Raw genomic sequence first — 15,413 nt, 5'->3', positions numbered from 1 at the left:
TGCTCTAGACCTAAGCTGGATCTGGTTATGAAAGATGTGGTTATAGAACAAGTTGAGGAAACTAATCTTCTTGGTGTCACTTTAGACTGTAAACTGTCAGGACTAGGTTACCACAACTGATCAAAGAAGTCCTACAGGCTCAATTTGATCTTATCGTGACTTCTGCCCGGTAATATGGTCAGGTGCTGCAAAGAAAGACATAACGCTACAGCTGGCCCAAAACAGAGCAGCACGTCTTATCCAGCAATGTTCCAAGAGCGCTAATGTCAACAGCATGTTGACCTTTCCTGGCTCATAGTAGAGAAGAAATTGTCTGTATCACTTCTCGTTTTTTGTTACTCCAAACGGTCTATTCAATCAACTAACATACAGCTCTGACAGACATTCATACTCCACAAGGCATGCAACTAAAGGTCTTTCCTTAGTCCCTAAAGCCAAAAAAACGAATTCAAGGCAATTCACAGTAATATATAGAGCCATAATACTGTAGCTTGGAACTCCCTGCCATCTCAAATCACTCAAGCAAGCAGCAAAAGTAGCTTAAAAAAACTAATAAAACAGCAAACCACAGCGCCTCTGACCTAAATAGATGTAGCATCTCCCTTGCAAGCACATTTGGTGTTTGGGTTAAAGTTAAAAGCTAGGATGTGCCCTTAGTATCAAGATATCAGTGCCTGCTCAGAGAAAGCATTTGTAAGCAAAGCCTCAGTAGAGTAAGAACATACTGCTCCATATAATATGATAGTCTGGTCAGTTTACTGATGTCAGTCAGTAGAGCAAAGTTTTATGAAAGTGTATTCTTATTTTGTGTGTGACTGGTGGATGCTGCTGGGTGTGAGTGTGATGCGGGAATGAAAATAGATATGCAAAACAAGTTTATGAGAACTGGAGGAAACTCCATATCAAGGGGACTTTATTAAAATAAGTCCAAAGGCCACAAACTATACCTTAGCTAAGCCTTTACGGGCGGTAGACTGTAACACGGCAATTGTTTGGTTTAGTTCATTTCTATGCACTAGACAGGGCGAATGCAGTAAGTGAAGCCCATCTGATGATATTGACTGTCACGAATTCAGCCGAGGCTGCCCCTCCTCCTTGCTCGGGCAGGTTTCAGCGTTCGTCGTCACCGGCTTACTAGCCACTACCGCTCCATTTATCATCACTCCATTTGTCTTGTCTTGTCAATCACACACACCTGGTACTCATTCCCTCATTAGTCTGTGTATAAGTGTTCCCTCTGCCCCCTTGTCCTTTGTGAGTGATTGTTCATTGTGAGAGTGAGTAGCTCGGTTGTATGTAGCCAAGGTGGATTTTCCCTTGTGCTAGTTTTGTTTTGACGCTTGCTGCGCTTTATTCATGTACACTGAATAAACTCTGGATTTCGGGGTTTTACCTCCTGCGCCTGACTCCGTCATTCACACCTCATCACAGAATCACTCACCCTCTATGGAGTCAGCAGGAGAGGAGCGCATGCCTGGAATAGTGGCAAGGGTCCAGGAACATTCCACTATGCTGGCCAGCTTGGGGGAAGCGATGGATCGGGTTCTTCAGGTCGTCCAACGCCTGGAGAGAAGAGGAACCGATCCTTCGAGACCAGCTGGCCAACCGGATCCAGCCACCTACATCACAGCACCCGGAGGGATCCAGATATCTTGACCACGGGCGTTCGATGGGACGCCGGCTCTATGTCAGGGATTCCTTCTCCAACTGGAGCTGTACTGCTCCAGTGTCAGGCCGGTGCCATCAGATCGAGAGCAGGTGTCCGTCCTCATTTCCTGCCTCTCGGGGAAAGCCGTGGAGTGGGCCAACGCGGTTTGGAGAGAAGGAGGAGCCGCGTTGGTGGACTACAGGGAGTTTGCCCGCCTATTTCGGGCGGTTTTCGATCACCCGCCCGAGGGTCGAGAGGCGGGTGAGCAGCTGGTCCACTTGAGGCAGGGGACAAGGACAGTACAGGAGTTCGTGCTGGAGTTCCGGATTCTGCCAGCAGGATCAACCAGTTCCGGTGCCATCTACGGGAGGACGTCCGACGGGAGCTAGCGTGCCGTGACACCAGTTTGTCTTTTACCGAAATGGTGGACATGGCCATTCGTCTGGATAACCTGCTGGCAACCAGAGGACGTCCTGGAGGAGGTCTGCCCGTTCCCGCCCCAACCAATGCGGATCCAGAGCTCATGGAGCTGGGTGGTACCGCAAACCGAGAGAGCGGAAGACGACGGCGCCAGTGCCAATCGGATGGCACGAAGGGACATTCCACCACACGTTGTCGTCAGCGCTCTTTTGGGTCAAGAGGTGGCCGCAGGGCACTCTCGCATCACCCCAGGTATTGAGCACCCACACTTGTTCAGAGCCCTCTGCTGTGCACTGTACCATACCCATATACTTCCCTGATTACATGAGAGTTCCCAAGTGTAAGGCGCTAGTAGATTCAGGCGCAGCTGGGAACTTTATGGATAAAACTTTTGCACGCCGCCAGGGCATTTCATTAGTTCCCCTATCCATTCCACGCCCCATCAGAGCACTTGATAGTCGACCATTAGGGTCCGGGTTGATAAAGGAAGTCACGGTACCAGTCACCATGATCACACAGGAGACGCATTGTGAGCAGGTCACTTTTTCCATCATTGAGTCTCCTGCTTTCCCTGTGGTGTTAGGTATTCCGTGGCTAGCACTCCACAACCCCACTTTCTCATGGCCGCAGAGGGTTCTCACAGGGTGGTCGTGAGAGTGTCAGGGTAGGTGTCTGGGTGTTTCCGTTGGTGCAACCACGGTGGAAAGTCCAGACGGTGCCTCCACCGTGCGCATTCCCCCCAAATACCATGATCTGGCACAAGTTTTCTCCAAGAATAAAGCAACTAAATTGCCACCTCATCGGGCAGGGGATTGCGCAATAAACCTTTGGGTAGACGCTGTACCTCCCAGGTATAATATGTATCCCCTGTCGCAGGCAGAGACGTACGTCCCCGAGTCCCTGCACCAGGGGTACATACGTCCCTCCACTTCACCCGCCTCCTCAAGTTTATTTTTTGTGAAGAAGAAAGACGGCGGTCTGCGCCCGTGCATTGACTATCGACCACTGAACAGGGAGACGATTAGATTTAGTTATCCTCTCCCCCTCATTCCGTCAGTGGTTGAGTCATTGCATGGAGCGCGCTTCTTCACTAAATTAGATCTCAGTCAGTGCGTACAACCTGGTGCGTATCCGAGAGGGAGATGAGTGGAAGACAGCATTCAGCACAACCACAGGGCATTATGAATACCTGGTGATGCCCTATGGTTTGATGAATGCTCCCTCAGTCTTCCAGTACTTTGTGAACGAGGTGTTTCGGGTCATGCTTGGTCGCGGTGTAGTGGTCTACATCGATGACATCTTGGTGTATTCCGTTACGCGCGCCGAGCATGTGTCCCTGGTTCGCAAAGTACTGGCCCGACTGTTGGAAAATGACCTTTATGCCAAGGCAGAGAAGTTTGTTTTCCAGCAGTCCATCTCCTTCCTCGGATACCGCATTACCACCTCAGGTGTGGAGATGGAGGGAGATTGCATTTCAGCCGTGCGTAATTGGCCGACTCCAACCACGGTAAAGGAGGTGCAGCGCTTCCTTGGCTTCGCCAACTATTATCTGAGGTTTATCCGGGGCTTTGGCAAGGTCGCAGCTCCCATTACATCTCTGTTGAAGGGTGGGCCGTCCCTGCTCCGCTGGTCTGCTGAGGCTGACAGGGCCTTCAGTAACCTGAGGGAACTGTTCACCTCGGCCCCGGTACTGGCCCACCCCGATCCATCACTACCGTTCGTAGTGGAGGTGGATGCGTCCGAGGTTGGGATGGGAGCAGTCCTGTCTCAACGCTCGGGCACGCCACTCAAGCTCCGCCCCTGTGCGTTCTTCTCAAAGAAGCTCAGTCCGGCGGAGCAGAACTACGGCATTGGTGATCTGGAGCTGTGACGTGAGGGTGTATGTTTCCTCCTGCTCAGTGTGCGCCCAGAGTAAGGCACCTAGGCACCTCTCAGCGGGTAAGTTAAAACCTTTACCAGTTCCACAACGACCATGGTCTCATTTGAGTGTTGATTTTTTTAACTGATCTGCCTCCCTCTCAAGGGAACACCACCATCCTGGTCATTGTGGACCACTTTTTGAAGGCCTGCCGCCTCCTTCCTCTGCCCGGTCTCCCCACGGCTCTGCAAACTGCGGAGGCCCTGGTTACACGTCTTCCGGCACTACGGGGTACCAGAGGATATAGTGTCTGACCGAGGTCCCCAGTTCACGTCAAAAGTCTGGAAGGCGTTCATGGAACGTCTGGGAGTCTCGGTCAGCCTGACCTCTGGGTCCCACCCTGAGAGTAATGGGCAGGTGTAACGGGTAAATCAGGATGTGGGTAGGTTCCTGAGGTCCTATTGCCAGGACCGTCCGGGGGAGTGGTCAGTGTTCCTGCCATGGGCAGAATATGCCCAGAACTCTCTCCGCCACTCCTCTACGAACCTAACACCATTTCAGTGTGTTTTAGGTTATCAACCGGTTCTGGCACCGTGGCACCAGAGCCAGACCGAAGCTCCTGCGGTGGATGACTGGTTTCGGTGCGCGGAGGAGACGTGGAACACTGCCCATGTTCACCTCCAACGCCAACGCTGACCATCACCGCAGTGAGGCCCCCGTCTTTGTACCGGGGGATCGGGTCTGGCTATTGACCCGGAATCTGCCCCTCCGCCTGCCCTGCCGGAAGCTGAGCCCGCGGTTTGTAGGGCCGTTCAAAGTCCTGAGGAGAATCAACGAGGTCACATATAGGTTATTACTCCCCCCTGATTACCGTATTAACCCCTAGTTTCATGTGTCTCTCCTCAGGCCGGTGGTGGCTGGTCCGCTCCAGGAGTCTGAGGTGCGGGAGGTCCCTACACCGCCTTTGGACATCGAGGGAGCGCTGGCGTACTCTGTCAATTCCATACTGGATTCGAGGCGCCGGGTGAGGGGCCTTCAGTACCTCGTGGAGTGGGAAGGGTACGGTCCAGAGGAACGGTGCTGGGTCCCAGTGAGGGATATCCTCGATCCCTCTCTGTTGAGGGACTTCCATCGTCGCCATCCGACTCGCCCTGCTCCGCGTCCTCCTGGCCGTCCCAGAGGCTGTTGTCGGCGCGCTGCTGGAGCTGCGCGTCAAGGGTGGGGTACTGTCACGAATTCAGCCGAGGCTGCCCCTCCTCCTTGCTCGGGCAGGTTTCGGCGTTCGTCGTCACCGGCTTACTAGCCACTACCGCTCCATTTATCATCACTCCATTTGTCTTGTCTTGTCTTGTCAATCACACACACACCTGGTACTCATTCCCTCATTAGTCTGTGTATAAGTGTTCCCTCTGCCCCCTTGTCCTTTGTGAGTGATTGTTCAATGTGAGAGTGAGTAGCTCGGTTGAGCTACTCTTTCCTTGTATGTAGCCAAGGTGGATTTTCCCGTGTGCTAGTTTTGTTTTGACACTTGCTGCGCTTTATTCATGTACACTGAATAAACTCTGGATTTCTGTGTTTTACCTCCTGCGCCTGACTCCGTCATTCACACCTCATCACAATGACGACTCTGTTCAATATATTTAGCGGAGTGATGGATCTCTAAAAAGTCCACGTATGTAGCTAAAGTGAATGATTCAATTGAAACTTTAGCTGGAGAAAACTCCAACGCAGTTGCTGAGGTGAAGGATTAAATTGAAGCCTTTAACAGGGAGGAAACTCTATCTGTAGCTCATTTATGAGCTGAATGGCAGTTGCTGGGGTGAAAACTGTGGTTGAAGCCTTAGCTGGAGGAATTGTAGCATTTCCATTGTCGTTTTCAGTGCACTTGCATTTCAGTATAATCTATGAATCGCATTATTATTATGAATAGTATTGATTTCAAAATGGGAGAACCAAGGACACGGGTGGTTCCTAATGTTGTGAGATTCACGCTAGTCTTTGCAGAACAACTGGTTCTGAGAGATTAGGATCAGGACCTACAATTGTAAAAGTAAGCAACTGTAACAAAAGGCTAAGGCATAAGAATATGAAAGTGTGTATTCTTATTTTAAATGTATGTACTTCATGTCTTAATTCTATGTATTATAATGTATTTATTTATTTTACATTTATTTAGTTCTGTACCTGTCTTAATGTTATGTAATATGTTGTTTTCTGTAGTTCAGCTGTAATTGTCTATTAATGTTCTGTATTATGTCATGTTTTATGTGGACCCCAGCAAGAGTAGCTGCAGCTTTGGCTGTAGCTAATTGGGGGGCCTAATAAAATACAAAAAAGACGAAATACTATGAAAGCCCTAGCTAGCTGTAACCCTACCCTACTGACAGAAGGCACCTCTGCCAGTCATTCAGTGCCCCCTATTCATAATTTGTGCGTCAGAAGTGCACTAGGCAGAGGGCTATTCACAGAGCACAGTTGGCACCTTAATTGACTGGCTACTGGCAAGGAAGTGATGAGGAAGTAGACAAAAGTAACATTTAGTCCTCTGCTCTTTCTTCTGACCAAAACATTTGTCCAAGTATGAGCTAAACAAACCAGGGCTAATTTGCCTTGTATCTAGCATCTTAGTATAATGTTTCACCAATGTCAAACACAGTAACATAAACAGCCCAAACTATTTCCTTTATAAGAAATGAAAGAAAGAGAAACATCCTGTATGAAATCTCCTGCAGTTCTCACCAAAAACACCACTCCCTTTCATTTACCTACGGAGGCCACCTGTAAACACCATAGGCTAATCCCAATGCGAAAACGACTATAGCTAATCTACCCATGCAGTAGCTATAAAAGGCCTTTGTAAAGAGAAAAGAGATCCATACCTTCTCCTGTGGTCATAGCAGGGCTGTTGATTCCACACACTAACAGACCTAAGTAACAGTGAGCAACAAGGACAAACACTGCCGTATGTCTGTCTCTTCTCTATTGTCTCTACCTACCGTACTCCAGGCTACTCCTTCCCCTCCCCTCTAGCTAGGTCTTGTGACTGCACGGATGACAAAATGCCTGCAGCAGAGTCCCTTGTGTTGCTGCCTCTTCCTAGCCTCTCTGGCTCTCCCTTTACCTTCGCCAGCCCCAGATCTAGTATTCATTAGGGCCAAGTGTTTCTCATTGGACAAATTCAGATGCAGTACCTCCCTGTTTCAATCGGGTTGGTACCAAATGAATAGGACACAGGATTCCTGGGCAGAGAGAGAGGTCCTTTCCACTTGCCTGGACTGTTGACATTCATGAGCTGTCAGCTGCACAGGAGAGGCAGGCCTTTGAAGTATCTGGTGTTGTAGAGAGGCCAGGCCAAGACATTGCCTTTATGCCTGGTTAACCTTCGAGCCGCACAGGGGGGAAAACTGTGTTGACAGCAAAGGGTTTTCCCCTTTCTTTGGCCCACAAGGTGAACAGGAAACACCAATGAGATGTCGGTCAATGACGTCAATGATGCATTACCATAAAATAACTAGCATGACACCTTGCTTTGGCCAATTTGCTTAGGTTTGATATGAAGTCATTCAGTCTACTAAATGAAAGTAGAGATTACAGCAGCTCTAGTCTAATCTCTACAGGGTGAACTCTTGTGATGAAAGTGAAGCCTCATGACCACAGCAGTTATACCCTTTATGTCCCAGACTTAACAGGCCTGAGGAAAGTCAAATGATATGGCCGCAGCAACAAAGAGACACAATCTCCGATATCAGTCGGTCCTGGTTCAATACTGCTGCTTCAGGGTAAGGTACTACTCTGTGTGCAGAATACCAAGAACATGTCCAATAGAGAGCAGCTGAAAGGAGAATCTGACCCCCTGCCTGCAGCCCTGCATTGCTGCAGAGAGACTGCTCAATGCATACTAACTGTTCTCTTCTGAAAGAGCCTGGACATGGAACAGGTTTCTCTGTTGTTGGTTTTCTGTCCAGCTCTAAGTGGTCTGAGCCCAGGGTCTGTATCCACAAAGTGTCTCAGAGTAGGAGTGCTGATCTAGGATCAGGTCCCCACCTGTACATACATCTTGTCTTAATTTGACCAGTTTCTCACAGCAGGAAAATAATCCTGCAGCAACAGGAAATGTCAATTATTATGTGCATTATAATGAATAGAAATGTTTGTAGGGGTTGATACATTTTTCGTTAGGGCAAATTACAAACTTTAGAAGCTGCATTTCATGCTGGGCAGGAAATTTCTCTGCGACAACAGTGATCAAATTAGGATAGCAGCTCTGTATAATTTCATGCATTATGATCTAAAAGCCAAAACTGATCCTAGATCAGCAATCATACTCTGAGATGCTTTATGGATATGGGCACAGCTTGGATGAGACCCCCCTCAACTCCATAAGCATAGTCCTAATCCCAGTGCACTGCTTGCACTACACCAGAACATATCAATATGACAACGCTCAATGGAAAGGGATGAATGTTTCCATGTGGTGTTGGACAGATGGAAAGTACAACAGTGAGAGCAAAGGAAGTACTGTGCTTACCTGAGACAGGGGACAGAATCATGTTCCCCGATCTTTGAACTTCATCAAATTTACTGAAAATGACATTCAACCTGGAAAGAGACAGACAGAATATTGTTTTAAGGGCATTTTCATAAATTATGACAAGGCGCAAGCCTAAAAGCGGACAGGCAGGCTCCCTGGAGATACCAGAGAACTGGGTCATGGTGATTGCACTTCAACAGAAAGCCTTGATATCAGAAATACAACAGAGGATGAAGGTACCGTGACTGTGGCAGTCCCTTTTTCCCCAAGTCCATCCGCACCCTCTCCCCGACGTGTCTGTAGATCTCAACAAGACAGTTCATAGCCCCGTCTCGCACCTGCGTGTCAGGAAATAAAACAGGACACATTAACACGGCATCACTCATCCGTCTGCACACTAACCAACGACATAATCGTTTGTCTGGATTGAACACAAAATTATATGTAAAAAATCTAGAAATTCTCTCTTATTGACTGTAATAGTCAATATAGTTGTGCTATTTGAAACTGACAAAGATGGCTTGCACTATATCAGTACAGGAAGAGAGGTCCATGGACACAGCTTCCTGTTCCCGACAGGAAGTGCAGAAGTGCTGTTGAAGTGCAGAGCAAAGCCTTTTGAAAAAGTGTACAAAACAAGCTAATTGCAAGGAATAAACAGACTAGAGATATCAGGAAAGTACTGAAGTCTGATAAGTTCACATGGAATCTGTAACACTGTTGGTCAACCACCAGAGAGTTCTGAAACACCAATAATGCTGTTGTCAACCTCAGTGACAGCTGAAATCAAGTTTAACACTACAATGTATACTGAACAAAAATATAAACGCAACATGTAAAGTGTTGGTCCCATGTTTCATGAGCTGAAATAAAATATCCCAGAATTGTTCCATTCACACAAAAAGCCTATTGCTCTCAAATTTTGTGCACAAATTTGCTTACATCCCTTAGTAAAAATGTATCCTTTGCCAAGATAACCCATCCACTTGACATGTGTTGCATCTCAAGAAGCTGATTAAACAGAATGATCATTACACAGGTGCACCTTGTGCTGGGGACAATAAAAGGCCACTCTAAAATGTGCAGTTTTGTCACACAATACAATGCCACAGATGTCTCAAGTTTTGAGGGAGCGTGCAATTGGCATGCTGACTGCAGGAATGTCCAATTTAATGTTAATTTCTCTACCATAACGTCATTTTAGAGAATTTGGCAGTACATCAAACCGGCCTCACAACTGCAGCCCAGGACCTCCACATCTGGCTTCTTCACCAGCGGGATCGTCTGAGACCAGCCACCCGGACAGCTGATGAAACTGAGGAGTATCTGTCTGTAATAAAGCCCTTTTGTGGGGAAAAACTAATTCTGATTGGCTGGGCCTGGCTCCCCAGTGGGTGGGCCTGGCGTCCAAGTGGGTGGCCCTATGCCCTCCCATGGATGCGCCCCTGTCCAGTCATGTGACTAATTAATTTATTTCAACTGACTGATTTCCTCATATGAACTGTAACTCAGTCAATTTTTTGAAATTGTTGCATGTTGCATTTATATTTTTGTTCAGTATAGTTTAATAGCCTAAGCACCAATTTTTTGCTTCAAAAAATAATGTAACTATACCTGGCTTGTAGGGTCTCCTAAAAGATTACATATGTGGGGGACAATTTTGCTGAGGGTCAAGCCTTGAGCTCCATATCTGTAAGGGGGAAAAAAATCATTATTTTTTAAAAGCACAAAGAATGTGTATGACAAAACAGATGAAATAGTACGTTTTAACCATTCCTGGCTATTATGAACTTACACATTTAACGTGGCGATAAGGCAAATGCAGACACTCTCTCTGGTCCTGTTGTTCTTGTGTTTGAATCCTCCTAACATTCGATCCCATACATACTGCAAATAAATAAAAGAAAAGAAATGTATTGTTGTCCGTTTTTTATATTTAAACGTTTATTTCCGATACTAACAGGTAGGTGAGTCTACAGTACATGCTGATATTACCTGTGGGTTAGCAGCTTGATCCATGATCTTTAGTAGAAGAGCTTGGTCCTGGTCTCTGACTTGGTCCTTTGAGTCGCCTAGTCGATCTATCAAACTCGGCAAAACTAATGGGAGGAAGAAGGCAAGGACAAAGATATGAATTATGTGACAAAAAAATTATGAATCAAAAATATTTGTTATAATGCATACAACTGCCAGGGATAGCTTACCAGTTCCAATCTGTGTCCTAAACCGTTCCTGTAGTCTTGTTACTAAAGCTGACAGTATGTCCATTCCCAACAAAGCCACCTAAGAATAAAGATCAAAAGATAAACATTTTAGTATATATATTTTTTTTATATATAACATAGGCTATTCAACAAAAGCATAAATGTTAGAGACATTGAGAGAGAAGAATGCATAACATCATAAAAATAATCATTTGAAATACAAATTCAGGTTGCAAAGGATTGTGGGTAATGTGATTAATCTTGGTTTTGTTCCCTTTATAAAATGTTAAAAGCAAAAGGAAGCCCTCAAACACAAATAATATATATTGTAACAACCTACTGATGCTGCTGTAGGACTACTGTAGAAAATAAAATACTAACCATGTCGGAAACAACTTTGAGATGTGATAAGGGTTTGGCTGGCACTAAGGAAGGTATCTTTCCTTGTCTTGGGGTGGCATGGGACACTCAATGAACGTGTAGTGAGAGTATCCCTGCTAACGCCATAATCAACACATTCGCATCACCTGAGCTTCTTGCTCGGGCTATGGTGCAATTTTTGGAACCCCAGGGTTTATATTTGTAGAGAGAACAATTTCTCAACAGTTTCCTGCTGCCTAATGTCACCTAGTGGAGAAGTTCACATTGCACGTACAAAATAATTGTTGGTTGTAAATACAAATTCATAATTGCTGCATATCAAAAATGTGTCTGAGTAAATAGCTTTAATTTAAAAACATTTAAAACAAGGTGCTGAAGACTATTCAGAAGTGACAGAACACAAACACACACCATTTGAGAACAGGTTGTCCGTCAACAGCTGTGTAGAGCTGTGAGCCTGCTGCAGTGCCCCCTCCCTCCCTCTGAAAGTCCTGCAGTGTTTGACTAGGCCTGCCTTCCTTTCCTTCTTTATCAACAGCTTTCAACCTACTCCCATCTGATGCTGAAACAAAAACACAGCATTTCCGGCGCTGAATGCTAAAAACTAACTGGTCTTTACTAGCAGAGCGATGACAGAAGCTAGCAAAATGAGAAAATAAACTAAATCCTGATCATTCTTCACGTAGGGGGTTAGCCTATTCATTGATTCTTAGCCATTCATATCTGGTGTTCTCCTCCCCTCTACTTGTGGGGGCCAGCCCAGGTAGACAGACTGGGTCTTATCTGGGGTAGCCTAATGATAGTTGGTAAAATAAGCTCAACACTATTGCCGTGGGAGTCCATGTCCCCATTACTGTACTGCTCTCTCGGAGTAATCACTCTGATTGGAGGGGACACCATTTCTAGAGCAGCACAGGGTGCAGCATTCTGATTCGCTGAGAGAGGGGTAAGCTGTTTTCTATGCGTGTGAGTGCGCGTGTGTGTGTGTGGCAGTAGAGTAGTTGACATGGCTTCTCCCTTCATCACACACAGAGTTCAGAGGTCAGCTCCAGCCTGAAAGCACAGACAAATCAAAGCAGCGAACCCCTTGCTTGAGCTCAGTCGATAGATTACTCAACATCAGAGCTCGACAAAAACAAGCTGTGATACTGTTGACAGTTTCCCGCTCCGCCACCTCAATGTTTACATGGAAGAAGCAGTTAGAGACTCTGACCACTGACAGTCTGGAAGGACATTTGTGGAGTTTGAATAGCTGTTATAAACAGTCTGGGGAATTGTATAGGCTAGGTTAATGGCCTAAAGCTTGGGTAGGGGGCTGAATTGTCTGCTCTGCTGATAACATTAGGGTCCCATGTTATCCTATCATGTTATCCTATGGCCTTTCAGCAGTGCAGTGATTGTGTAGTTAGCTAAATGTCCCTTGGGATACCGTCTCTAGTGGATACAGATCAAACACAAAGGATTCAGGCCACCAAACAGATAACCATCCCCTTGGTGAAGAATGAATTCCTTACTGCTCAGCCTTCATCTTGTGTTTGTGACTGTACTGAGGCTGAAGACCTAATAGTGAAAGAATGGGTGGGTGATGTAATGTTTTGGTTTGCTGGACATGTAGGCTAGCTAGGCTTAGGCTACATCTGATGAATCACAATCACATCTTATCTAGGACTGGCAAGGTGAGATCTACTCTGGTGGGATTTGGGGGTCAAGAAGACCCTCAAATGTGTACTATGATACACAGGGATCACAGACACCAAAGTGGTTTAGAGTCCATCCATCTCACTCTGCACTGTTCTTTACGACAGCCAGCTATTAAAAGCCCCATGGTACTGAGTGGCCATCAACAGTCATCAGGAGCTAACCCACTAGTCAGTTCATCACTGCAGTATGCATGAAGCTAGCTTATAAAGCAACTAACCTAATATTGTGCACAACAAGCCCTTGTGTGAAGTTTGAAGCCACAGGGCCTGTAGGTTATATTCTCCCCCCAGGTGACAGTCTCACACACCCTTTCTGAATTATGTTACAGTGAATGACAGTCTCTTTCCTATACTTGTGTTACACCAGTCACTTTCACCTTATGGTTATAGCAGCACGTTTTTTGGCTGCCTGTGACAGTGCCATCCCATGGTATCCCATACCTTGAAATTGCTGGAGTTGACCCAGTTGGTAGCGACACCATCCACCATTCTGTCCAGCATGGTCTGGTCCTGCTCCAAGTCCTGGAACTTGTCCTTGTCCAGGATGGAGTCTATGATGTCCTGGCCCACCTGTAGTCTCCGACCCAGGTCCTTCTGCATAACCTGCTCCATACAGTACTCCATATTCCACTCCATAGTGTCTCACCAAAGGTATAACACCACAATAACACGGGACAAAGAAAAATGTATAGGCCTATTCTGCTCACAGAGAAGTGTAGGGTAGGTCTATATTCCAGATATATTACACACTTTCCTATATAAAGTGTGTAATGTTTATCCCAAACAGTTGACTCTTTATTTCAAGGGTATGCTGGAAGGCGAGAATGCAGAGATAACAGCAGTCCAGTCAGGAACTGTCCAGAGGTTTTAGGTCACTCTTGTGTTCCAGATCAAACTACAAATATGATCAGTCGTGGACAAGAGGACAGCAACGTGGACTGATGATGAAGAAGAGGATTGCTGAAATGATTGTACTTCATTCTTCAGTAATTCTTTGCTTTCCTATGGACCTAAAATCACAAGGGGATACAGAAGTATTATAACAAGTACTCCAGACAATAGGCCTTAGTGTAACACAAACATAGGCTAAGCAAAACAGTGTAATTACAGTCAGTGTAACAATGAGTAGCTAGTTAATAACAATAGTATTTAGCTGGACTACTGAACTGACAAATACACACTAACGTTACACAGCAATAAAACCCCATTTTTATTGAAGTATCAATACACAATTGGCTTAGCTAACGTTAGTTACCTAGCTAGTTAGCTGGCTACTTCACGTTGTGAAAGTTGCTAGCTAGTGTTTAGCCAAGCTAGCTGGCTAGCTTAGTAAATTAGGTAGCTAGCTAGGTAGCTTTTGTGCTAAGCAAAATAGATAGCTAGCTAACTTGAAATAGGATGAATTATTTGCTATACAGACAAATAACAAGCTAGCTAGTTAAAACATTACAGTTAAATTGTTAGCTAACTAGATTAAATGTAGCTATCAATCAAAGCTGAATCAACACAGCAAACGTAGCTAACGCTAGCTATCTAGATTAAGCTAACTAGTTAGCCACTAGCTAGCACGCCAAGCTGTTTCACCGTCACTGGCTCCTCCAGCTAGCTAGCCAGCTAGCTTCCGTTGGCTAACTGTCTCTAGCAGCTACCAGCAAACATTTAAATCAAGGCAACAAATATCAGCGGTCAATTCATTTAGACTACAATTAAGCAATTGTCGTCACTAATTTACCAAGGGATTATTAACTAGCTAGTTAGCCAATTACCAGTAATCTGCATCCAGACGCTCGTCTCAACTCAGATTCGTTCGGAAAAAATCAAGAGCCAGGATACTGGACATCCAGCAGTAGTAGCAGGCGATGAACCCACACGTACTGTATGCGTGGAGCCAAGTACAGTACTCAGAGCAGACCGTTATGTAGCCTGCTCGCTAGCTCGATCCAATATGTGATATCATTTAGCTAGCAACAGTTATAAAAATTAAAAAAATCTGCTAGCTACATTAGCTATTTGGTTACATTGTTTATAGTAATAATTTCCAATGAAAGTCATACATGTGTTGCTTGTTTGCACGCCAACAGTGCCCTCTGCTGTCTATTACAGAAAGCTCACTCTCACTTTCAAATATTTGATCGCAAAACAGTAACACTGACAATTACAAGAGTTTGTACAGTGTGTTGTTTTGTATCTCAAATAGTTGTCTTATTTTATAATAAAGCATTTGTTAATAAAACACTATGTGTAAATAACACTATTTCACTTTGTAGAAATAGCTAGCCTAGATCAAGATTACAAAAAGTAAAAAAGGTATGGGAATTGTGTCCGTTTGTATGAAAAATAACTATAGAAATGTTGGAAATGACTTAAGTAATTACAGGTGTTATTTTGTTGCACTAAACACTCGACAAGGAAACAAATTAAATAACTATCTTATTTTAAAAATTTAGTACAGATCAATGTCCTTCTAATGGAGTGTCTCAGTACCATGTTTGTGCTTGGCTCCAGATAACTCTAGTTTTCACCTGGCCAAAGGACAGAGACAGTATCTTATATGTTGACTGATGGGGGTGGAGAAGTACAACCCTCCACCAGTTGGGGAGCTACCCACTATCGTCTCCATCCCCCTCTACAACCACAACCAGCTGTGTTTAAATTCAAGTCCATTCAGAGA

The 15,413-nt window shown here is 45.4% G+C and overlaps 1 protein-coding gene across 1 annotated transcript in view; it reads right to left on the bottom strand.

Annotated features, from left to right (window-relative positions):
- Window positions 1–14,774, bottom strand: part of LOC311112348 (CLIP-associating protein 1-B-like) — a 44,850-nt gene extending 30,076 nt beyond the window's left edge. The window contains exons 1-8 of the mRNA XM_084155427.1: window positions 14,509–14,774; window positions 13,184–13,752; window positions 10,662–10,740; window positions 10,453–10,556; window positions 10,253–10,344; window positions 10,072–10,147; window positions 8,698–8,795; window positions 8,455–8,525 (exon numbers count right to left, since the gene is read on the bottom strand). Of these exons, the coding sequence (XP_084011553.1) occupies window positions 8,455–8,525; window positions 8,698–8,795; window positions 10,072–10,147; window positions 10,253–10,344; window positions 10,453–10,556; window positions 10,662–10,740; window positions 13,184–13,378 (715 nt within the window). The 5' untranslated portion in view covers window positions 13,379–13,752; window positions 14,509–14,774. The remainder of the gene's footprint in view (window positions 1–8,454; window positions 8,526–8,697; window positions 8,796–10,071; window positions 10,148–10,252; window positions 10,345–10,452; window positions 10,557–10,661; window positions 10,741–13,183; window positions 13,753–14,508) is intronic.
- Between the last annotated feature and the right edge of the window lie 639 nt (window positions 14,775–15,413).

The sequence above is a fragment of the Coregonus lavaretus genome (assembly GCF_964263955.1).
Source record: "Coregonus lavaretus genome assembly, chromosome: 38".
Lineage (NCBI taxonomy): Eukaryota > Metazoa > Chordata > Actinopteri > Salmoniformes > Salmonidae > Coregonus > Coregonus lavaretus.
The sequence above is the reverse complement of the archived record's forward strand: the minus strand, read 5'-3'. Positions and strand labels throughout refer to the sequence as shown.